Source organism: Nannobrachium achirus, assembly GCF_963921795.1.
Source record: "Nannobrachium achirus genome assembly, chromosome: 22".
In the NCBI taxonomy this organism is placed as follows: Eukaryota; Metazoa; Chordata; class Actinopteri; order Myctophiformes; family Myctophidae; genus Nannobrachium; species Nannobrachium achirus.
This window is the reverse complement of record NC_137829.1, coordinates 3,660,737-3,684,712: the sequence shown is the minus strand read 5'-3', so window position 1 is coordinate 3,684,712 and position 23,976 is coordinate 3,660,737. Positions and strand designations below refer to the sequence as shown.

The following is a 23,976-nucleotide window of genomic DNA, read 5'->3' as shown; positions in this document are numbered from 1 at the left end:
TTGTGACGCCCCTGGAGGTACATGAAAAGCAGAGGCAGGGAGCTCCTCCAACAGACAGAACCCTATATGTACAAGGTTTGAGTGGTTTTATAGAACCGTTCAAATAAATGGTTCTTTAAAGAACCGTGGTCTGAAAGGTTCTTTCTGGAACCAAAAGTGGTTCTTCTATGGAGGAGGAGGAGGAGGGGAAGGAGGAGGGGGAGGAAGAGGAGAAAGAAGAGGAAGAAGAGGAGGAAGACGAGGGCGTATTAACACTTGAAGAAAAGGCAGGCGATGCAGCTGAACAGAAGCCACAGTGAGTGAGATACACAAGCAGAGCTGCTGATGTCTCGACCTGTCCCTGGTCCTGAAGGGAGAGAGAGAGAGAGAGAGAGAGAGAGAGAGAGAGAGAGAGAGAGAGAGAGAGAGAGAGAGAGAGAGAGAGAGAGAGATATAGGGCGGAGTAAGAGAGACAAAGGAGAGGGAGGAAGAGAGAGAAAGAAAGAGAGAGGGGGTGACTCTCATGTATCCCTTAGTATTAAATCAATTCTGGTTATGAATATTTCCCACACTTCCACAAGCTCCTGTAAAGCGTCAGTTCATGAGGTTTGAGTGACATCTGGTGGCCATTATGAGGTACTGACTGTGCTTTGCTGCAACAGAATACTGTTGGGGAGAGGCCATAATGATTTGATATGATCTGTATATCTATGAACATGCAACTCAATATTTAATATATATATTTTTTGGGGGCTTTTTGCCTTTATTGGATAGGACAGTAGACTGACAGGAAATGGGTGAGAGACATGCGGCAAAGGTCGCCCGGATCGGGAATCGAACCGGCGACGCCGACAGGCATTGATGCCGAAATGGCAATGCCAATATGGTATGCACCTGATCCACTAGGCGCCCCCAATATTTAAGGCGCCCCCAATATTTAATATTTTTATGGTATTTTATAAATAGATGCTGTATTTTTTACTTCAGTGTATGACACAGACAAAGTAGTAAAAATAGCAGATCTACAAGCTTGCAACAGGTTGAGCTTGGAGATCTGCACTCTTTCCTTTCTTTTTAAAACAAAAATCGTGGCTCTCTGAAATTAGATAACCACAAGTATTTGGGTGGACTGTGAATATATTTTGTGCATTTTTAGCATTGTACGCACAGTATACACGGTACTGTAGTTATCAAATATTTTCAATGCATTCCATACGTCTGTAATCTCACTAAACCCCATTCTTTTTTATATATTTTCCTCAGCATTTCTTTAATTCAGTGGTCAACAAGGAATATTCAGCTGAAGCCTGTATAGTTCTAATTAACTGTGGTTCTAAGTTATGTTCCTGTGGTGGAACACAACTAAGCACATTTACTCAAGTACTTTACTTGTGGGGTACTTCAACTTTAAATACTAGTTACTTTGAAAATGTTAATTATTAATAAGTACTCACATTAGTCATAAATATATTAATAAAACATTTCTAAATCTTTTTGTATATATCTACTGTATCTATACAGATTCCCAATTTCCCCCAAATCTATTTGAATCAAATTATTTATCACGATCGATAAATCAGTTAATCCAATTGATTCAAATACTGAAAAATAAATAAACTTACATTTACTGTAAAGACTGACATTCATAGTCTGATAGTAGAGTAACTTTCAATAGAGATTGTCATTCTGGATGCCCAGTCTGTTAGTACAGTAGTTCTCAACCTTTTCAGGCAGTAAACCCCACAAATAATCATATTTGAACTGGGGACCCCCACCACGATAAGCACTCGGAATCGAAAGGTTTCGTACGAAACCATGGTTTTCTTAGTTTAGGAGAAATGCACTCCTCTTGGGTTATCGCGCCTCCTAGCGTGCGATACAGAGCTACACATATGCTCCCGAATGACAAAGTCGGAGGGTATGCCAGTCAAAACGCCCCGCCCCAACCGAGGGCATAAGGCGCGAGACTGGCATGTGTACTTCCTCTTAACAACCCCGTTCCTCTGCACGCAAAATGCGCGCGAAGGTGCGTTTGAGGAGTGCATTTCTCCTAAACTAAGAAAACCATGGTTTCGTACGAAACCTTTCGTTTTCTGTCATTTACTCGAAATGCACTCCTCTTGGGTCACATAAACCCCCGGAAGCGCACACCCTCAAATTCCGCCCGCTCCGCCTGACAGGAGACCACACCCCCGGCGTGGCCCCTCCCCCACGGAGCCCCGAGCCCACCGGACTCGAGAGCGGAAGAAAGTAGAAAGACCCTGACAGACCGAAATCCGCCTCATGAACTAATAGGCCGACCAGGTCCGCCTCATAAAACCCTGACAGGCTGGAGCCCGCCTACTCACTAATAGGCCCACTAGCAGCCGTTTTATAAGGAAACAGGGTCCCCCCCTTTTACCGAGAGCAAAGGGACTTGGTCTCAGCTATAAAAAAGGGGGGAAAAAGTCTTTAACTAGAGGAGGCGGCAACACCCAGGACCGAATGCGCCAATGAAGATGGAGCCACGTCCAAATGGTAAAAAACCACAAAAGTCGACGGAGTCGACCAGTTAGCCGCCGAACAGATCTCTTGGATCGAGACACCCCTGGCTAGAGCCCAGGAGGTCGACATTCCCCTAGTGTCATGAGCCCTTAGGCCCTCAGGAACCGGGACTTTAGCACAAGTGTAGGCCATCTTTATGGCCTGCACAATCCACCTTGAAAGTGAAGCTTTAGCCACCGCTTTCCGTCTAGGACCACTTTTAAAAGTGACAAACAGTTGGTTTGACGCTCTAATAGCCCTCGTCTTCTCACAGTAAATCCTCAAGGATCTTACCGGGCAAAGACAATGTAGACGCCTATCCTCCTCCGAAGAAAACGGAGGAGGATGAAAATCCACCAACTCGGTTGGCTCATGTATAATCACACGGTTCTTTGGGACAAACGCCAAATGGGGTTTTAGCAGAACCTTCTTGCCATCCTCACAGAATCTCATGCACACCGGGTCCACCGATAACGCATGTAGATCACTGACTCTCTTGGCTGTAGACAAGGCCAACAAAAGACTAGTCTTAAAACTCAAAAGCTTTAAGCTCGCCGCCTCCAGAGGCTCAAACGGTGGACGGCACAGCCCGTCCAACACCACACCCAAAACCCACGATGGGAAAAGGGACCTAGTAACCGGTTTAAGCTGGTGCACACCCGCTAAAAACCGAGCCACCAGACGGTGCCTACCCACCGTCTTACCCTCAAAGCCCACATGGCACGCTGACAGCGCCGCCAAGTAACCTTTAATGGTAGAAAAGGCAAGACCACTTTCTAGCTTTTCCTGAAGGAAATTCACAACAAGCTGGACCGGAGCCTCAAACGCCACCACCGGTGACGTACGCTCCGCACACCAGTCTTCAAAGATCCTCCACCTCTTATCATAAGCCGACCGCGTGGACGAAGCCCTAGCACTTTGAATAGTCTGAACCGCCCCTGGCGTCAGACCCAAAGCGCTCAAAGACTCCCCTTCACGGGCCAAACCTGAAGGTCTAGCTTCGCCGGGTCGGGATGGAAGATCTCCTGCCCTGCCTGCCGTAGCAGATCTCTGATTGGCGGCAGAGGCAGCGGGTTGTCGTAAAGGAGGGGAGATATCTCCGACCTCCACACGCCCCACCCCGGAGCCACCAACAATAGTTTGAGGCCGAACCGCCTGACCCTCTCCAAAGTCTGGGGGATCAGTTCCAACGGAGGAAACGCGTACAGCAGTTCCCTCGGCCAGTCGTGAGCCAGAGCATCCAGCCCCAGTGGGGCTGGCCCCGTCGCAGAGAAGAAAAGTGTACACTTCGCGTTCTCTGCTGACGCGAACAAGTCGACTTGAGGCTGACCGAACCTGCTCCAAATCTGTCTCACCACTCCCGGGTGGAGGGACCAATTCGCATAAAGGGGCTCCCCCCTGGACAGCAGATCTGCTCCGCTGTTCAGAAGCCCCGGAATGTGCGACGCCTTGATCGACGCCAAACGTGGTTCCCACCACAGCGTCAGATCCCGCGCCAGCTGATTGAGAGCCGGGGAGGAGAGGCCCCCCTGCTTGTTGATATAGCACATGGTCGTCGTGTTGTCTGTCCTGATCAACACGTGACACCCTTCCACGAAAGGCAAAAAATGTTTCAACGCCAGAAACACTGCCTTTAACTCCAGAAAATTGATGTGCCGCTTCTGTAGAGCGGAGTCCCAAACTCCCCTCACCGAACGGCCCTCGTGCGTTGCGCCCCAACCACTGAGGCTGGCGTCCGTTGTGATCACTTTCCGTGACACCACCACGCCCATACTGACCCCCTGGGACAGAAGAGTCACGTCCACCCACGGTCTCAGTGTGTACACACACCCTGGGGACACCTTGACCTTGCGGCGACCTTGTGTCGAGTGGATCTTGAGTGCCAACATCCACTTTTGAAAAGGCCTCATATACAGCCTGCCCAGCCTGAGTAGATGGATAGTTGAGGCCATCAGCCCTGACATAATCATGCAGCGCTTGTACGTGACCACTCTGCCCACGCGAAAAGATTTCGCGCAGGCCACGATCTTGACTAATCGCTCCTGTGAGAGTCGAGCCGTCATATTTATTGAGTCCAGCGAGATCCCCAAAAAGGTGGTCTGCTGAGCTGGTGTTAACATACTCTTTTTGAAGTTTATGTTGAACCCCAGAGAGGTTAACTGCGACATCACCACATTGGTGAGACGTGTCACCTCCTCTCTCGAACTTGCGCTTATTAACCAATCGTCCAGGTACGTCGCAAGTCTGATTCCCTGCTGCCGCAGGGGAGCTATAGCCGCTTGTGTCACTTTGACAAACACGCGGGGAGACAGAGAGAGGCCGAACGGGAGAACAGTGTATTCGTACACTTTCCCCTCGAAACCGAACCTCAGGAATTTTCTGTGTGGGGGGTAAATTCCCACATGCTGGTACGCGTCCTTCAAATCGAGGGACGTCCAATAATCGTTGATTCTGATCGAGCGCAATAGCGCTACGTTCGTCAACATTTTGAAACTGTATTTTACCAGAAAATTGTTGAGGGCTTTTAGGTCCAGAATGGGCCTCAGCCCCCCCCCTTTCTTTGGCACAACGAAATAATGAGAATAAAACCCCAGACCGAGCTGATCTGTGGAAACTTCCCTGATCGCTCCTTTCCCCAATAAAGAGTGAATCTCCTCTCTCAGAATCAAAGCGGCCTGCCCCTTTGCGTGCGTGAATATCACTCTGTCTGACAAGGGAGGCTGGGTTGAGAATTGTAGCCTGTATCCCTGCCTCACGGTGCGAAGCACCCAGGGACACGGCTTGCATGCTTTCCATTGAGTTAAATGCTTTGACAAAGGATTCTGAATGGGAGCTGACGTCAGACCTAACGGAATGTGATTGATAGGAATGCACGGTATGTGCACCCCCGGACACGACTCTGACGTCACCGGTAACGCGGAAGTCAAAGGGACTCGAGACTGAGACACGTGACTTACTACTGAGCGTGACACCGTCTTGCTGTGAAGCGAGGGCCTTACGTTTAATGCCTTTATCACCGGCGACAACACTTTGTTGCACGGTGGGACAGGAGGCAGAGGAGGAGTGTAAAAAGGAACGCATTCTTGTAAACACGTCCTGTCTAAAACCCTGTTTAATACTGCTGTCGCAGCTGGGGCTGGGATAGCTAAACAAGAAAGACCTCTCTGCAACCTTCTTACCTTGACTGGCGCTTTGGCGCCCTCTCGTGTCGGAAGGGAGGAACACTTGTTGTTCCGGCCCTTGAGTTGAGGCTGTGGAACAATTAAACCTTTTATATTGGAAATGCCCCTTAAGGGGGTTTCCTTGAAGGCTGTTTGTGTTTGTGATTGTGGTACTGGGCATGCATAATTTATATATGGATGTCCCCACTGGGGATTCTCCATTGTGTGTGCATTGTGAAAGAAGAGACCTTGTTTCGCAGACACATTCTTTACTTGGGAGAAAACATTTGGCACAGTAACAAAATTCACATTTACATTGGATTCCTCCACCCTGGGTGGCAGGATCAAAAGTGCACTGTGCTTGCGCGCTGGAGAGCCGTCCATGACCCTGTCTCCGTGCGCCGAGGGTGAGAAGGCCCTCTTTCTCAAAGTGTCATTTTCTCGACCCTCTCCCACGCCCCCTCACTGCTGCACTGTATGAAGGGCGAGCTGGTGGGCGCATCTCCTGGTGCTGGGAGCCCTGGTTGCTCTGACTTCTGTTCCTGCTCGTGCCCGAGGAGGAAGACGGAGCTCTAGGAGAACGATGGGGTTTCCCGCCCTGTCGGGGGGGTCCCTGATATCTCTCCCTATTACGGGAAGAGCGTCCTGAGTAGCCTGACTGTTCTTTCCCTTTATCAGGTTTACCCAAAACAGCATCCACCACTTCTTTTTGGGCTTTATTGGTGTCGGTGATGACACGGAGGAAGGGTAACGCTCCCTCGAAGAGACTGTTGGGGGCTGTGTCCAGGCCCCTCAGCTCCTCTCGCCTCTCGCTGGCCTTTGGTTCGTCGCCTTGGAAGGGGACTTTCTGCAGCCACCTGAACCTCTCCATGCTGACAGCGACGTCCATCCCTCTGCCAGCCCATTGGATGGCATGGACGTTGCTCACTATTGCCAGCTGTAGCATGGCATCCCATTCAGCATAGGCTTCAGGAGGGAGGCGGTCCTTGTTTTGGAGCAGCATCTCTGCCATGGCTCCATTCATCAGCCCCACCACGTTTAAACTTTTCACAGAGAGCCCTGCAGCTTTATAAACATTTTTTACCATGTTGGAGACCTTGTTCTCGTCCTTGTTCTTGAACTTGGGCACAGGCTCCTGAGTGAAGGGGCATTCCGTGGGTTTAAACTGGGCACAGAAGAACTGATTAGTGGCGACATCCACAGGGGGAAGGCCGCCCACGCCAAACTTGTCCTCATCCGCCAGTGAGGTTGACAGAGCCATCTTCCCGGGCTCTCTGTGTTCTTTCCATGTGGAATGGAGAGCTTCTTTGAGCCCCGGGGTAGCGGGTAGCTTCTGAGAGCGAGGGACTGGTGTCTGTACCTCTCTCTTGCCCGCAAACTTGATCTCCGTTGAGCTCGCAGGGCGAGGCTCCACTGGCATAGTGAGGCCCATCTTGGCCACCGCCAGCTCAACCACTGCCAGCAGGTCCAGTTCTTGTGGGGTGGATTCTGCTGTGGCGCCCACCTTCTCCTTATCCACCGCTGCCTTCTTGGCAGGGGCGATGGGGGGGGCTTGGGGTGAGGTGCGAGGGGTGCCGCCATGACGGGGGCTTAGCATCACAATGTCCTCACTTGTCTCCTCTTGAACCAAACCGTCCTCCTCCTCCTCCTCTTCATCTTCCTCCTCTTCTCCTTCCATGGCATCTTCCTCCTCCTCGGAGGTGCCAAACTCGTCCGAGCCACGAGGCACTTTACGTGGCACGTTCTGTTGGGACGTTAAGAGAGGGGGGAAAAAGGGGGGGGCGGTGACCGTTGGAGTCATCAGGAACGGGTTGGTGGGGTGAGGAGTCCCACTGGTGGCCGCCTCGGCGGCGACCGGAGACAATGGCCCCGCCTGGAGTGGTCCCTGGAGGCTAGCCTGCAGGGCGGCGGAGGCCTGGAGAGGCCCGGTGCTGGTCAAACCAGGACCGGGCGTGAAGGAGAAGCGCGGGGTAGAGCCGAACATGCCGGGTCCACCACTGTGCGCTGTGGTAGAAATAGTGTACATCGGAGCGAAGCTACTGCGGATAGGTTCGCAAACACTAGGAGCCGCCTGGACAAACCTTGCTGCGGTGCTGGAAACAGGCCCGCTTCTTTGTCCTGGCGTGGCGGGGATCTGAGCGCCGTGTTCCATCTGAGCTCCCCGAGCGACGTGGCTTTGTTTGGGCCTTGCAGCGTCCATGTTCATGACCACCAGCAGACGCTGGTGAAGAACGGCCGCGTCCATCGTCGCGCAGAACACGCAGCTGTTTGGGAAGTAGAAACCTTGCCAAGCGTGTTGTAGCTCCAGACAGCCCAAGCAGATGGAATGCGGGTCCTCAGCGGCGATGAAGCGGCTGCACTCCGGATCCCCGCAGCGTCGAGGGAGGGGTGGTGAAAACAGACCCTCGCTAGACATGACGACGGTAAGCTAAGCTAACCTAGGCTAGCCGCTTGTTATCGTTAGCAGCAAACAGCGAAGAACAAAACAGAGAAGAACAGACCAAGTTGAACGAAACCCGTGGGTGATGGTCCTACTCACCGCTAAGGCTAAAGTTGAATTCGAACTGATCTTAGACTGAGTAACTTGAAGAATTAATTATTTGTCGTAGAGTAACATGTGTAGACGTCCGTATCTCATGCGTGCAGAGGAACGGAAGAGGAAGTACACATGCCAGTCTCGCGCCTTATGCCCTCGGTTGGGGCGGGGCGTTTTGACTGGCATACCCTCCGACTTTGTCATTCGGGAGCATATGTGTAGCTCTGTATCGCACGCTAGGAGGCGCGATAACCCAAGAGGAGTGCATTTCGAGTAAATGACAGAAAACTAGGAGTTGAGGCATTACTAGTTTGACCCGGTTCCACATATTTTGAACCACTGTGTTAGTAAAGTAACTTACTATAGAGGAAGAGACTGGCACTCTGGATGCCCAGTCTGTTAGTGGCCACGCAGGTGTAGTTCCCATAATCCTCCTGGGTGACATTGGCGATAGTCAGGACGGAGGTGGTACCGATGGTCTGGATGTTGATGCCCTGACCGTTGGATATTCTGCACAGGAGAGAGAGAGAGAGAGAGAGAGAGAGAGAGAGAGAGAGAGAGAGAGAGAGAGACAGAGACAGAGACAGAGACAGAGAGACAGAGACAGAGAGAATATACTTAAAGTATCAAAGTAAAAGTACTCATGCAGAATGTAAGTAAGTTTGTTAAGTTACTTCAGTTAGTTAATCTAAATACTCCCTTTAATTTATTGTGTAATATTGTTGTTTACGGTCTGTTATCTGGCAGTGCATAAATTGCAGTCTCCTTTCGTGTATCATTGTCAAAATTTGTACAACTCAGTGTTGTGTAGCCACGCCCTTGTCTCTGGTCCCACTTGGAAGAGGCCGGCCTCTGAAGGAGGTCTGTACAGGGGACAGGTGGTGATTAGGTGTTCTGCAGTCTACTCAGTCTTGCCACACTCGCACGCTGTGCTGTTTGCAAAATGGCCCCACAGTTGACTTGAAGCAACTGACTCCAATACGCAGGTGGTACATTAGAGTCCATTGCCGAAATGGTTGTCATTGGTGTCATGCAGGATATGCCAGTCATGTACCTTGCCAGGTTGATGGTAGCAGCCTCTTGCCGGAGGCCGCCTAGGGAAATTCCCGCAAGGACTGACAGGTGGGGGGGGGGGGGGGGGGGGGGGGGGGCGCCCGCTGGCCTAGTGGCCTGACAGCGTGTTGCGGGTTCGTGTCCCGTTCCGGACGACCTTTGCTGCGTGTCACTCCCCATCTCTCTCCCCATTTCCTGTCAGTCTACTGTCCTATAAATAAAGGCATAAAAGCCCCAAAACAAAATCCCCCCCTCCCCCAAAAGGACTGGTAGGTGGTACACAGGGTGGGCTTCAGGCAGCTAGTTATAATCCAGAGAGCATTATTGATGGCAGCATCAACCTTCTTGATGTGGACTTGATGTGCACAATATTCGGCTGCTGAGAGGATGAGGACGCGTGTGGAAATTCGTCTTGGCAGAAGCTCCCAGCTACCAGCGAGATGCTTGATGTCACCTTGGCTCTCAATTCTTCTAGGTGTTGATTGAGGGAAAGCGTCCTATCCACATGTACACCGAGGTACTTTGGCTTATTGGAATGCTCATATCCAGAGAATGGACCTGGATAATGGATAGTTGGTGGTGGGATCGGGGGAACCTTTGGTGTGGTTAAGGCCAGGGTCTGGTTGGTGTAGGTCAATGGTCGGGATGGACACCTGTCCTGTCCTGGCATGGACCTGCATCCCCCTGGCCTCTTCCACCCTGGTCTTCCAACTCAATGATTGGGTGGCGACATTTGTTTCATAAGTTGGTCTCGCACTATTTCTTATTACTTGCAGGGGAGGCTGCGTGGAGGCTGTTGTCTTCTCCTCACAGTCTCCTTGGTGCTGTCATGAAGAGCTTCGTTATCCATTTCTGTAATATTAGTATGCGGCTGAGGCCTTACCCTTAATATCTGTCTATATATGTCCAGCAAGCTCATAACAATCCATTATGTCAACCTTGAACTCTTTTCAGAATCAATATAATTTGCTGACATAGTTTGATGTCCACCTCTGTGATGGACTGACATGTTCTTTTAACAGCGAAGAACTGCATGGATATCACTTTGTGGTAGATTGAGATATTTCATGTCATGAAAAGCCCCGGGACTAATTTATTTTAATGAATAAAATGTTATATTTATCTGTGTGGAAGAGTATGTTAATACTACATAACTAGTACATAGGGTAGAAGAGTATGTTAATAAAATATAAATACTGGGGTACATCTGTCTGGCAATGTTAATACAATTGTAGTCTACATCTTTATAGCAGAGTATGTTGATACAAACTAGTACATCTTCCATGTAGAGAAACATGACTGTAGTGTTAGTTAGGACACCGACAATGTTAAAGTTCTTTGAAGCCGACGGCACACTGTATCGCACACTAGATGATAGATGGATCTGTATTGTAATTCGGACATCATTGCAATTACCTCTCTCTCTCTGTTAGGAGAGAGAGAGACAACAAACCTTCAACCCTGCATATTGTATCTTTAATTCAAAGTGCTTCCAACCTAATCCTATTTGCTATAAATTTGGGGAAGGTGCAAATCTGAACGTGAAGAAGAGCAGGCAGACTTTATGCTGACACACACCAGGCTGATACGGAGAATTAGCATAAAAAGCAAATGGCTTGGCATAATGTTGGCCAACAGGAGGTCAGGGAGTTGGCAGAGAGATAAAGTGGCAAGGGCCCTGCCTCTGGGACATCTTGGGGACGAGGACAGCGGAACAGAGAGTATGTACGTGCAGTGGAAGAGAGAGAGAGAGAGAGTGTATATGTTACAGTACGTTTGGGTAACTCAGTACGTTCATTGTAAGAGCGCTTGTTTTGTCGTTCACCACACACCAATCACCACCAGATGGCGACGACAGCCATTCACTAGTGAAGGCGCTGACGTCACTCGTTTGCGACTCTCTTTCTTTATTTACTAGCCTAGCTCGGCAGTGTTTAGCCATTAGCTTACTATGAGCTAGGGAGCGCTCCATTGTAGTCACTTGGACAGGGCGTTTATCGTGGGCTTGCCCAGGCCTTACGGCCTGGGCATAAATATAACGATTGCATTCACCACGGCTTCGTAACTCGCGCGGCGCTCCGCCGGCCGCGCGGCCCTGGTCCGCTGGCCTTCGCGCCGCTTGCAATGTCGTGGACAATCGAGCGGCTCCGCCTGGAGGACGTTGTTGTGGCGAGCGCTTGTTCCGCCCCGTGCCGCACGACGAGTGCTCCGTTTCTCGACCGTACTGTTTCTCTATCAAACCGTGACATATACACTTATGTGCAGTGGAAGACAATTTACAATTTAGACCAGGCACGTGCACACATAGACATCAAAGGGGGCTTGAGCCCCTGCCCTTCTGTAAAAAGTGCCCTCTCCAGACCATGAATGTTGTTTTTACTATGGTGAAAGAAATGCAAATGCCCTCTTTCCATGCCATACCTGAAGGCAGCATTCAAGAGAATTGCATTTGTCCAAACTCCCCTGAACTTGAATGCAGCATCTTATGTTGAAAGAATTACCCTCTCTGTGTAGAAATCCATGCTGTACGCCACATCTCTAACATTCTCTGCATGTCCCTGATTTAGACAATTTAGGCATTTAGCAGACGATCTTAATCCAGAGCGAATTACTGTAATAAGCAAGGACATGACAAGGTAATACATCAAGTTTATACAATTTAGGCATTTAGCGGACGCTCTTAATCCAAAGCGACTTAATACAACAAGCAAGGACAGAACAAGGTAATACATCAATCAACATCAATACATCAATTGCATAGAAAAAATACAAAAACAATCAAAATATCAGTGATCTGTACATCGAAACAATACACACTATAGCTTCGATGTACGATAGGATGCCAAGGAAGAGAGGGAGAGAGAGAGAGTGTGCACATACATGTGTGTGAGTGCTTGTGAGGGAGGATAACTGGACCGGTTTGCTATCAGCATCCCTGGATGATAAGGCCAGCAGATCTATTCTCCTGTGTGTATTCACGGGAATTGAGTATAGAGGTGGCTGAGAGACCCAGATACCTATGGGACCCTATATGCACGCCACTTTGAGCACAGGCCTCCTTTCACTAGAGACTGTGGAGGAATACAAAGCGCGGGTGCCCCCGTACAGGTCAGCAGAGATATACAGTAGCTCCCTTTTTTCTTTCTTAAAGGTTGGAGCTGGAATTCCTTGTGTGCCAAGAACAGACCCAAGGCATCCGCTTGCCTCACATCCCCCCACACAGCAGCCCCATGATAAATAATCATCAAGCTGGATCTCTAGGTGCCGACGTGGAATATTTGTGCTTTTCCGATGCAATTTGTTTTGGGGTCACGTCCTTGAAACTTCTTGCTACTTATTTTAACTTTTTATTTATGACTTCTTGGTACACGTATATTTATCACAGAACTTTACAGTTCCTCCTACAGTACAGCATGTGGCTGCTAAAGTTTTGGGGGATTATGGTGATATATTGTATACAGGGGTGTGTCGCACCAAATTCTGGGCCCTGGGTGCAAGGATTCACTGCGGGCCCCCCATGAATGTTCTTCATATAGGGGAAGGGGTTTAACCCATTTAGACTGGGAACGCGTTATTACGCATTATTTTGTGCTTTTACTATTGAAAAATAGCAGATATACAAGCTCACAGTACGGCGCTTGGTCTTGTAGATCTGCTATTTTTGAAAAATCGTGAAAATGTGTGCAAGTCTTTGAATATTTCAAATCCTTTTAAGTTTAAAAAAAAAACCTATGTTTCTATGTCAGTGGTGCTCAAACCTTTTCATGTGAAGGACCCCCAAAATGATATGTATTTGGCCACGGACCCCTATCTCAAAATATTTAGTTCCAGGGAACCCCCAGAAACAAAATTTGAGTTACAAAGGTTCGCTTAAAAAATACATATATTCAAAGATTTGCACACGTTTTCACGGCTTGTAGAGCAGATCTACAAGCTCACAGCGCGGCACTTGGTGCTGCGCTTTGAGGTTGTATATCTGCTATTTTTCAATAGCTAAAGTATAAAATAATTAAGGCCCCTCCACCTTGGGCCCTAGTAACTCAGTCCCACTTTCCCCCCCTTGTGACGCCCCTGATTGTATACATGAATGGCCCAGAATCACATCTCCCCTCACATCGTCCCTCACACTTACAGTAATTCAAAAACATTGAAGTTAGAATCCTTCCATTGATTTGTTCATTTTAACATACAAAATTAATTAAAAAATAATTAACTAATAAAAGTAAATAATAATAACAGTAAATCCCTTTGTTGGTTCTAACAGAACACAAAGAGAATATATGGCAGAAATACAGTTACATTTTATGTTGTTTGTCAATTCTTCACATATCATGATCAAAGCTCACAGACAGAGGGCAGCACTGACCTACTGAATGGTTTTGATGGTCAGCCTCCTAGATTCAGTCATTATTCAAAGGAGTAGTTTGCCGGGAAATGACTTATGTTTTCTTTTTTTAGTTCTTGTCACATTCCTAAGCCAATAATTTGATGTCCGGGTCATCGCTCAGTAGGAGACTCAGTAGGGAACTCGGCTTCTTATGCTCTGACGTGCAGGGCTTCCTGGGGGGTGTAATTGATAGAAAATATGTTTTTTCCCCCGGTGAACTACTCTTCAACCTCCAGCCCTGGTTTGAAATGATTTGATCCCTCTGTTGAAAGGAGGCCAAATGGGGCGTTGAGCGCACGGTCGCATGCAGCGACCGGCAAAGGGAGAAAAGAAAACGGTGGAAGGGAGCATCCAGGGACGTGCTGGCCATTGGGAAAAGCGGGACAACTCCCGAACGGCCGGTTCATTCCCAGCCGGTCCAGGCCGGCCATTAGGAAATAAATAAAATGTCGGCCTTTGTTCCATTTTGGGGGCTGGGCGGACAACAAAGTAAATCGTCACTGTCGGGCAGAAAACCTTGTATCTCCAAGTTTCAAATATGTAATTTTTTTCGCGAAGCAAAGCCCTGCTTCATCATACAAGGCTGTTGCACAAAAGTAGTGAAAACAGCAGATCTACAAGCACACAACGCCTCACACCGCAAGGCGTTGTGTGCTTGTAGATCGGCTGTTTTCACTAGTTTAATCATTTTTAAAATGGTTTGGACGTACAAGGTTTCCACCCGACAATGACGAAATATAACTCATGTAATTGGCCCACTGGCTTGTCACTTGTCATGATCTGAAATGGCAAATGTTTGAGTAGCAGCAGCGCTATAGAGAGAGATCTCTCTCTATAGCACGCAATGAGGGCCTCTACAACTCTTTTTCCCGGGCTGAATCAGGGGCCCAGCACGTCCCTGGGAGCATCAGACAGATTTGATTGTCTGGGTGTTTTGCGAGAGGCGGGGACTGAAGTAGATAGTAGCAGGACAGACTAGAGTGAGTGACAACCCCGTTAATGAGTCGAGTATGATGTCAAATGGAATCACACGGAGAGAGTGCTGAGTCTCCACACCTGGGAGAGTGATTGGAAATGGTGGGCGGCTGTGACAATGTGACAGTGATCAAGCGCATGCACGGCATCTGACGACAACAACCATCACGCCTGTCTGTCACGTTGGCTGACAACTCACTTTATGTTGTTTTCTCTGTTGTCGCAGGCAACAAAGCTCTGAGCAGAGCAGGTTCGCGCGGACAAGAACGTTTAAACCTCTGTGTGGATAAATACTTATTTAAGCTGGGGCGGCATTTCATTCATCAACATGTGTTATGATACAAATGCAGATACACAGATTTTAGTTTATTTTGGAGTGTACAAAATACTGAGGTTTATACAATGTAGCCTATGCTGTATGTGATATATCATCCATTTCCATCCAATCTGGAGAGAGAACCCATTTATCATCTTAAAATCTGTTCCAGTTCCAATATTGTCTTCTCATTTTGTTTTGTTTTCATCACTTCCGATGTCACTTGTTTATATGAATTCTGTCTCCTGATAGCAATAATTACATCACAATATAGAACTATTTACTGCATGTTTTAACAAAACATTATAACTTACAGTTTTAAACTTTTAATTAGTTGGTCAAGATGTGATACGATTAAAACACTACCAGAGTTACAAATACATAACAATAACACTATGTATACGTGTATTAAGCTGGTATCAATGTATTTAAATGAATCCCATAACCTCACCGGCATTGTACATTAAGCTAATAGCATAGCATCATCATCTTAAAATGATTGCAAAAGTGCCATCATTCAGTGTTGTTTCTTCGATACCCAAATGACTAATGCAACTCCAATAACAAAATGTCCTTCTGAAATAATTTGAATGAAGGCTCTATCTATTTATACAGGCTGAACTTCTAATTTATGTTTTGAATCAAGCAAAGTGAAACGCTATCGATCGCCAGGCATGTCCTCGTGGGGAGTGTGACGGGAGGGGGGAGATACTGATGAAAGACGCAGGCATGCAGTCGGTAGCCATCTGGTTGCTAGGCCTAGAATTATTGAATGCTTTAACCAGTGAAAAATAGCAGATATACAAGCTCACAGCTTGTATATCGCTGCGAGCTTGTAGATCTGCAAAAAAAAAATGTGTCTGAAAATGTGTGCAAATCTTTGAATATATGTATTTTCAAAGCGAACGTTTGTAACTCAAATTTTGTAAATATATAAATATCATTTTGGGGGTCCTTCAAATGAAAAGGTTTGAGAACCACTGACATAGTAGTCTCTCAAGAACAGACTAACTGAGCTCCATTTAAGTGAAAAGGACCTTTTCTTTGACGATGACGGGCCATATTGCTGACATAGAAACATAGGGTTTTCAAAAAACCTTAGAAGGATTCAAAAGACACTTATAGAATCGGGTCAAAATTCTAATTTTCACAATTTTTCAAAAATAGCAGATCTACAAGCTCGCAGCGTGGCACTCGGTGCCGCGCTGTGAGCTTGTATATCTGCTATTTTTCAATAGTTAAAGCATAAAATAATGATACACAATATAGTGTACCTGTTCTGAATGGGTTAAGGATCAGAATTGATCAAGTGGATGTGTTCACTTCCGGTTCTTTACCATGTGGTCGTACAGGCCCGAAAATAGAAATCAAATTGAGTTAAAATTACCTTATTTAGCATTAGTTAAGCACTAGTAAATACTTAATTCATCATACTGTACGGTACATTCATCATTCATATAGCATTATGCATACACTACTAAGCATTAGTAAAATCACATTTATAAATGTTTCATTCCCGATTAAACATTACCAAATTAACACAGTGCATTAGTATTATCACTCAAGGAGAAAGAGCAATGACACTTTGCTCTGATGTAGAAGGTGTAGGAAGCTGAAGAGACACTCAGACCACTAAGCCTTAGACTGGAGGTACAGTATGTGGGGGGTGGAGCGATGGGGTTAGGAAACACTGGATAGTGCAAAAATATCCCCAAAAATATAAAACTTGGAGTGCTGTTGTCATGATAGGCTTTCATGTATTACTGTAGGTATATGAATAATATCCCCTCAGAACATTTGTAGCTGCTATACCGTACATTGGATCAAAATGGAATGCATTTTTTTTTCATCACCAGCAGCATTGGCATCAAAAGCTTTCCACTCCCTTTAGATGACTTGGCCAGCGAGTTGGGGACAAGAGCCGCAATCTGCAGGGTTATTGCATGACAAGTATTGAAAAGGAGGAACAGATTGGTTTCGCCTCTGAATGTCATCACGCAGGGGCGTCACAAGGGGGGGGGGGGGGGGGGAGTGGGACTGAGTTACTAGGGCCCAAGGTGGAGGGGCCTTAATTATTTACTTAATTATTTTAGCTATTGAAAAATAGCAGATATACAAGCTCACAGGGCGGCACCGAGTGCCGCGCTGCGAGCTTGTAGATCTGCTATTTTTGAAAAGTCGTGAAAATGTGTGCACATTTTTGTATTTTTTAAGCAAACATTTGTAACTCTGGGGTGGGGGAGAGGGGAGGGGGGGTCCCTGGAACTAAATATTTTGAGATAGGGGTCCGTGGCCAAATACATATGATTTTGGGGTCCGTCACATGAAAAGGTTTGAGCACCACTGACATAGAAACATGAAATATTCAAAGACTTGCACAAATGTTCACGCTTTTTCAAAAACAGCGAATAGTGAGCTTGTATATCTGCTATTTTTCAATAGTTAAAGCACAAAATGTGAGTGAATCTTTGTACCCAGGGCCCAGAATTTGATGAGACACCCCTGTCATCACGGCTCCTTCCTGCCTCTCCACGCTTAAACAGCCTCCATTCCCACCGGCATGCCAGTGGCGACATACTGGATCATATTTACATTAGACAATTTCCCATAAGGGAAAAAGGTAGCATGTTCACTTTCCATTAAATGACAAGTGATATTGCCGCTACCTGGGAGAAACTGTATAGTTCATCTTTTAATGTTGTTTTCATAAATGAATGTCCTACTTCATCTTATATAGTGTCGCATGAAATGAACAAAATAGCTGATCTACAGGCTCTAATCCAGTGGTTCTCAAACGTTTTATGCCAAGTACCACCTCAGAAAATATGTGTCTCTCCAAGTACCACCATATACCGGTATGTTAAAATACAGGTGCGTAAACCCACCCCATATACAGTATGCACAGTTAACACAGTTGGCCAATTTATTCCTTGAATTCATGGAGATTTTTTAGTTTTTGTTGCATTTCTAAGGCAATAATTTGATGACTGGGTCATCAAAAAGATTTATCTAACTGTGAACTTCCAGCACAAACTGATAATATTTCTAATGTGATTCATCCGTTCTCAAATCCTATTAACGGCTACAGGTGTAGGTGTGCCCTCATGCTCATTTCAGCATGGCTGGAGAGCCTATTTCAATCAATTGCTTGGTCAGAAGAACTACCTGTATTTCACTCCACTTATGTATTTTTTCTTATTTATGGGAAACTCCTCTGAGTACCACCAGAGGGGTGCCCATGTACCACCAGTGGTACACGTACCACAGTTTGAGAACCACTGCTCTAATCTATATAGATGATAATTGGTACTGTTTACATACAATATAGGAGAGGACAGGCAGTTTGTCTCTCCTTTGTTCTTTTCATAAGAACAAAGAGTGTCACCCACTGTCATTTTTCATGCTAATGTGCGATTAACACTGGAATAATAGCGTAGGGAGTGATTAAATGGGTGATTATTCATTATCATGCTACAGCTACGGTGAAGTCATCAAATCAAAACTGAGGTGACAAGAGAACGAGTGCGAGGGTTGATTTAACAAGGAAGGCCAGGAGCCTGGTGGAGGCTCAGCACAGCAGGAACTAGCTGTACAATCTGGGGTGTTCAATTTACTCCGACAGAGTGGGAATGGACCTACAAGGGATTAATCCATTCAGAACGGGTACACTATTGTGTATCATTATTTTAGGCTTTAACTAATGAAAAATAGCAGATATACGAGCTCACAGCGCGGCACCGAGTGCCGCGCTGCGAGCTTGTAGATCTGCTATTTTAGAAAAATCATGAAAATTAGAATTTTGACCAGATTCTGTCTTTTGAATCCTTCTAAGATTTTTTGAAAAACCTATGTTTCTATGTCAGCAATCTGGCCAGCCATCGTCAAAGAAAATGTCCTTTTCACTTAACTGGAGCTCAGTTAGTCTGTTCTTGAGAGACTACTATGTCAGTGGTTCTCAAACTTTTTCATGTGAAGGACCCCCAAAATGATATGTATTTGGCCACGGACCCCCATCCCAAAATATTTAGTTCCAGGGACCACCCAGAAGCAAAATTTGAGTTACAAACGTTCACTTTGAAAATACATGTATTCAAAGATTTGCACACATTTTCATGACTTTTTCAAAAATAGCAGATCTACAAGCTCGCAGGACAACGCAGAGAGTTAAAGGGATATTCCACTTTCAAAAGAACTTTTGTTGTCATTCTATCGTCTAATCAGGCTTTTGGGAACACCCTGAACAGTTTTTAATTTGCTTCATTCAGTATTTATTTAGATATTGATGCGCTACACAGTCATACGACTAATCATAAATCAGTCACCATGAGAAGCAGACGGCACATGCAGCAGTGTTGACTGAGTTGAACAGATCCATGGATGGACATGAAACGTGTCAAAGTGAACACATATTATCATCAAAATGGGACACAACTTCCATATTGAAGTGTTTTTTTTAGCAGCATAGGTCGTCGGAATGGGGACTCGAACACGCAACACACTGTCAGTCTACATTAGAGCCTATGTGCCCGGACCGCTGGCCAGTCAGTGGTGTTTTCCTTGTTTTTTTGGGTGCTTCAAGCTGAAAATAGTTCATCTTTTGGAGAGGAGCACGGCTCATCAATGCCACGTTTGAGCATCCTAGTTGTGTGTGACAATCGGGTCATTCACCATCTACTCTCAAGAGCCAGACTGTTGCCTCAGGCAATTTTCAAATGCTTCAAATGATCAAGGGATAAAGCGGATGTGACTTCCGTTTCGACCTTTAAGTCGCGCAAATTTACCCCAATATAAATCAAAAATCATCTAAGCATCTGTAGCTTGCTGCTTAGCAGAAATGGAAATTAAAAAAATGAAATGTAAAGGACAAATGACAGCTTCCTTTATCATAATTCGGGAGGCATAGTTCCAAGCTCTATAAAGCATTCACGGTTGATAGGTTTGAACATTGCGGGCATCAATAATCAGAAGAGCTCTGGAATATCTTCCACTCTCAAAAATGCTTTCTGTGGACTGGGCCCTAGTTAAGAGAATAATCCTACAGTACAGCGTTACAATCCTTTGTAACATGGTGAAAATACAGAGGGCCGGGTTCTAATGCTCACGATAAACTACGTCCAAAACATCTTGGTGAAGCGGCTTACTGTAAAAAAAAATCACACTCGTGTGAACTGAGCGGTGGAGGCTGTGTGTGTGTGTGTGTGTGTGTGTGTGTGTGTGTGTGTGTGTGTGTGTGTGTGTGTGTGTGTGTGTGTGTGCGTGCGTGCGTGCGTGCGTGCGTGCATGTGTGTGTGAATGTGAGTCTGAACAACAGCGCCCCTCCCTTAACATGTGTGGTCAGAAAAGGTTACTGCAGGCTACAGACACGCATACCCACACACACAAGGTTACTGCAGGCTACAGACACGCATACCCACACACACGGCCACGTATAGGAGCGTTGTGACCACCGCTCAAAAAAATCCCAGAGAAACTGAGACAGGGCAGTGTCTGTGGAAGCCTCACAACCAAAATGGCACATCCGTGGTCCCATTAAATTGTGCCCAAATGTGCAGAGTTACGAGTGCTCCTGTCGCTTTGTTTTTTCTGGGCAGTTTTACATTTGTCATGGGAAAAAAACCTGAACTCTTGTCAGTGTGTCTCACTCTACTTTACATTTCCTGGGGAAGCTAAACCCATATGTGTGGCAGTAAGTTTAGAAAAAATATTTAATTGCACAGTAGGTGCGCGCGCGCGTGTGTGTGTGTGTGTGTGTGTGTGTGTGTGTGTGTGTGTGTGTGTGTGTGTGTGTGTGTGTGTGTGTGTGTGTGTGTGTGGTTGTACCTCTTGTCGTCTCTGTACCATTCGAACTCTGGCGTTGGCACAGCGGTGGCATCACATTGCAGAATGCCCATGCGACCCAGCTGGGTCTCTGTGCCCTGGGTTTTCTGTATGGTCGGAGGATCTAAACACAGTCACAATAAAGACACGCGCTCAACCACTGTTCCCTCCTCCTTAAACACTTAAACATGCTAACTAAAAGGTTTATTGTTAAAAAAGTTCAAGCTCATACTGTATACATATATACTCACACCAGATATAGTAATTATCCATATACTCCACCGTACATACATACAGTAGGCCTATAGGAGAAGACATAAGATATGATTCTCCTTTGCTCTTTTCAGAAGTAAGTTGTCATGGTCGATTAACACTGGAATGTTAGCGTAGGGAGTGATTAAATGGGTGATTGATTATGCATGATCAATCTACGCTGGTGAAATCATCACATTTAAATGGAGGTGGCAAAGAGGGTTGGTTTGGCGAGGATGCCAGGGGCCTGCTGGAGACTAGTGAGACGAGATGGACTCCTGTCTACTGAGGACGTGACGCTCCTAATGAAACATATTCACAGGATACAATTCATCACTGTCCGGCAGAAACCTTGTATCTCCAAGTTTCAAATGTGCACGTTTTTTCGTTAAGTAAAGCCCTGCTTCATCATACAAGACTGTCACATAAGACTAGTGAAAATAGCAGATCTACAAGCACACAACGCCTCGCACCGCGAGGCGTTGTGTGCTTGTAGATCTGCTATTTTCACTATTTGAAATCATTGTTTAAATGATGAATACAAAACGAACGGTTTTGGACATGCGAGGTTTCCGCCCGACAACAACGGTTCAAACACGATACACATACCGGTACATGGTTTTGCAGAACAGTTTTGTGACATTATAGTAAAAATACAGCAACCTTACTGATTTTATATACTGTCGTACTATACGATATGCTTAAAATATGGAAAGCATCTTACTGTCTTGAGCTTTCCAGGAAATTGATGTAGCTATCATGAGGTACCGGTATGTTCATTGGCAAATATTTACAAAATGAATGAATTAATCTACATCTATCTATCTATCTACCTTCCTACCTACCTATCTATCTACCGCAGGGGTCTTCAACAGGGGGTCCGGGACCCCTATGGGGTCCTCAGAGTTACTATCTTTGTGTGATAGGATCATGTTTTTTACATTAACCACTTGAACCCTATAGTATCCCTATTCTGAGTGGAATATTAGCCAAAAGTAGCCGATCTACAAGTAGATCTACAAGTAGATCGTCTATTTTTGGCAAAGAGGCTTGTAGAGGGAAAAGAAGAGCAGACTAAGTATTTGACGGTTCAAGTGGTTAAATGTCTGAATATACACATTACTCCAACATGATGACAGTGCTGTCAAACAAGTCTAAGCTGTCTAAGAAATCCATGAACATTTTTAATCAGCAACACAATTTTATACAATATGTAGTGGGGGTCGCTGCTTCATCTCTCTCTCAGCTAAGGGGTCCTTGGCCTGAAAACGTTGAAGACCCCTGATCTACCGTATCTATTTATCCACTAAACCTGCTTGTGCACAAGAGTGAGTCCACGACGATCTGTTACAAAGTTACATACCATCAATCCATCCATCCATCCATCCATCCATCCATCCATCCATCCATCCATCCATCTTTTAGTGTAATCTCTTACAGTTAACGACCACATTGACATATTTGACGTCAGGAGTGGCCACGTCGTTGCTGGCTTTGCACTCGTAGCGCCCCGCCTGGTTCCTCATGATACCTGTGATGTCCAGGTACTCCTCTCCCTCCAACGGCTCCGCTGTGGACACACAATGTTCACTTTACATTAGCTATCTTCCTCATGATACCTGTGATGTCCAGGTACTCCTCTCCCTCCAACGGCTCCGCTGTGGACACACAATGTTCACTTTACATTAGCTATCTTCCTCATGATACCTGTGATGTCCAGTCCAGGTACTCCTCTCCCTCCAACGGCTCCGCTGTGGACACACAATGTTCACTTTACATTAGCTATCTTTTTCATTGTTGTTGTAGCATATCATTTTCATTTTATTTTCGTTAAATAAAATTATCATTATCATAGGAGTCAACGTCAACGTCATTATCACAGGAGATATGGAGGAAGGAGCTAAGGAGGTGAGAAAAAACAACTTTTTTTACTTGCTTTTTCCAATAACTATATTTTCCAGTGTTTGGATACCATACCGCAAATCACCAAATTGTTCAGAAGAAAAACAATCTGTTATTATTCACATGCAAAGCTCTCAAGCGGCAGTAATGTCTGGCCGTTGAAATCCTTTGTGTTTTTTGGTTGTTGTTCAGTGATATAGAAGTCATAGAGACATTCCTCCTTATCGCATGCTACAGTTCAGAGGTCAGGTCACAGCTAAACACCTTCTCTTTAGTACACAGAAAATGCATTTTAGGTCAGATTACCAATTCTATGCATTCAGGAGAGAGAGAGACAGAGAGGGAGAGAGAGGGGGGGGGGGGTACTATAGGTGGGTGGATGATGCTCAGAATTGCAAACCAGCAACTTCAGCTGGCAACTGGATGATGTAATCTGCATGTGGCTCATGCATTATTCATTGGCATGCACTTTCCCATAATGTGAAACATTTATTTAGCAAAAATGCAAATTTATGTTAAGCGGCTGATTTGGGAGATGTCTATAAGTTGAGTAGCTTATAAGGCACATTTGTTTTAGGTTGTCTGCACACAATTTGAAGGTACTAGAGGTTCAGGCCCCCTTCGATATTTGGAGTAGTAACCCTCTACATTATTGCAAAGTTTCATGAAAATGTGACTTTGCATGTACATTATGTGTTAGGGGCAGAAGAAGAATAATAATGTTCATAAAAATGCAATATTCATTGGCTTTTAAAACCCTTCTTCTTATACAAACTTCTCACGAAGACAGATTTTAGATATTGGTCCAAAGTTCATGTGAAAAAAGTTTTGTGCACATTGCGCAAAAAATTTCAGGAGGAGATACGGTAGATTCTAACAGTTTTTCATAATAATTCAAAATGGTGGGAGATCTAAAGGTCAGAGGTCAAAAGTCACATGTGTTAAAGTTGTTCGGTATGTGTAATGTAGTTTCATGGCTGTTCATGGCATTCAATTGATCGCTACGACGCCACCTTTTTGGCCAATGGTCGTGGGCGACAGCACCGCAGAGATACTTCGGCACTTTATTTGTAAA

General features: G+C 45.8%; 1 protein-coding gene across 1 annotated transcript in view; it reads right to left on the bottom strand.

The window, feature by feature from the left end:
- Window positions 1-248: 248 nt before the first annotated feature.
- Window positions 249-23,976, bottom strand: part of LOC308308022 (limbic system-associated membrane protein-like) — a gene marked incomplete at both ends in the record, with an annotated part of 166,718 nt that continues 142,990 nt past the window's right edge. The window contains 4 exons of the mRNA XM_080753378.1: window positions 249-346; window positions 8,561-8,709; window positions 20,751-20,871; window positions 22,438-22,569. Of these exons, the coding sequence (XP_080609504.1) occupies window positions 249-346; window positions 8,561-8,709; window positions 20,751-20,871; window positions 22,438-22,569 (500 nt within the window). The remainder of the gene's footprint in view (window positions 347-8,560; window positions 8,710-20,750; window positions 20,872-22,437; window positions 22,570-23,976) is intronic.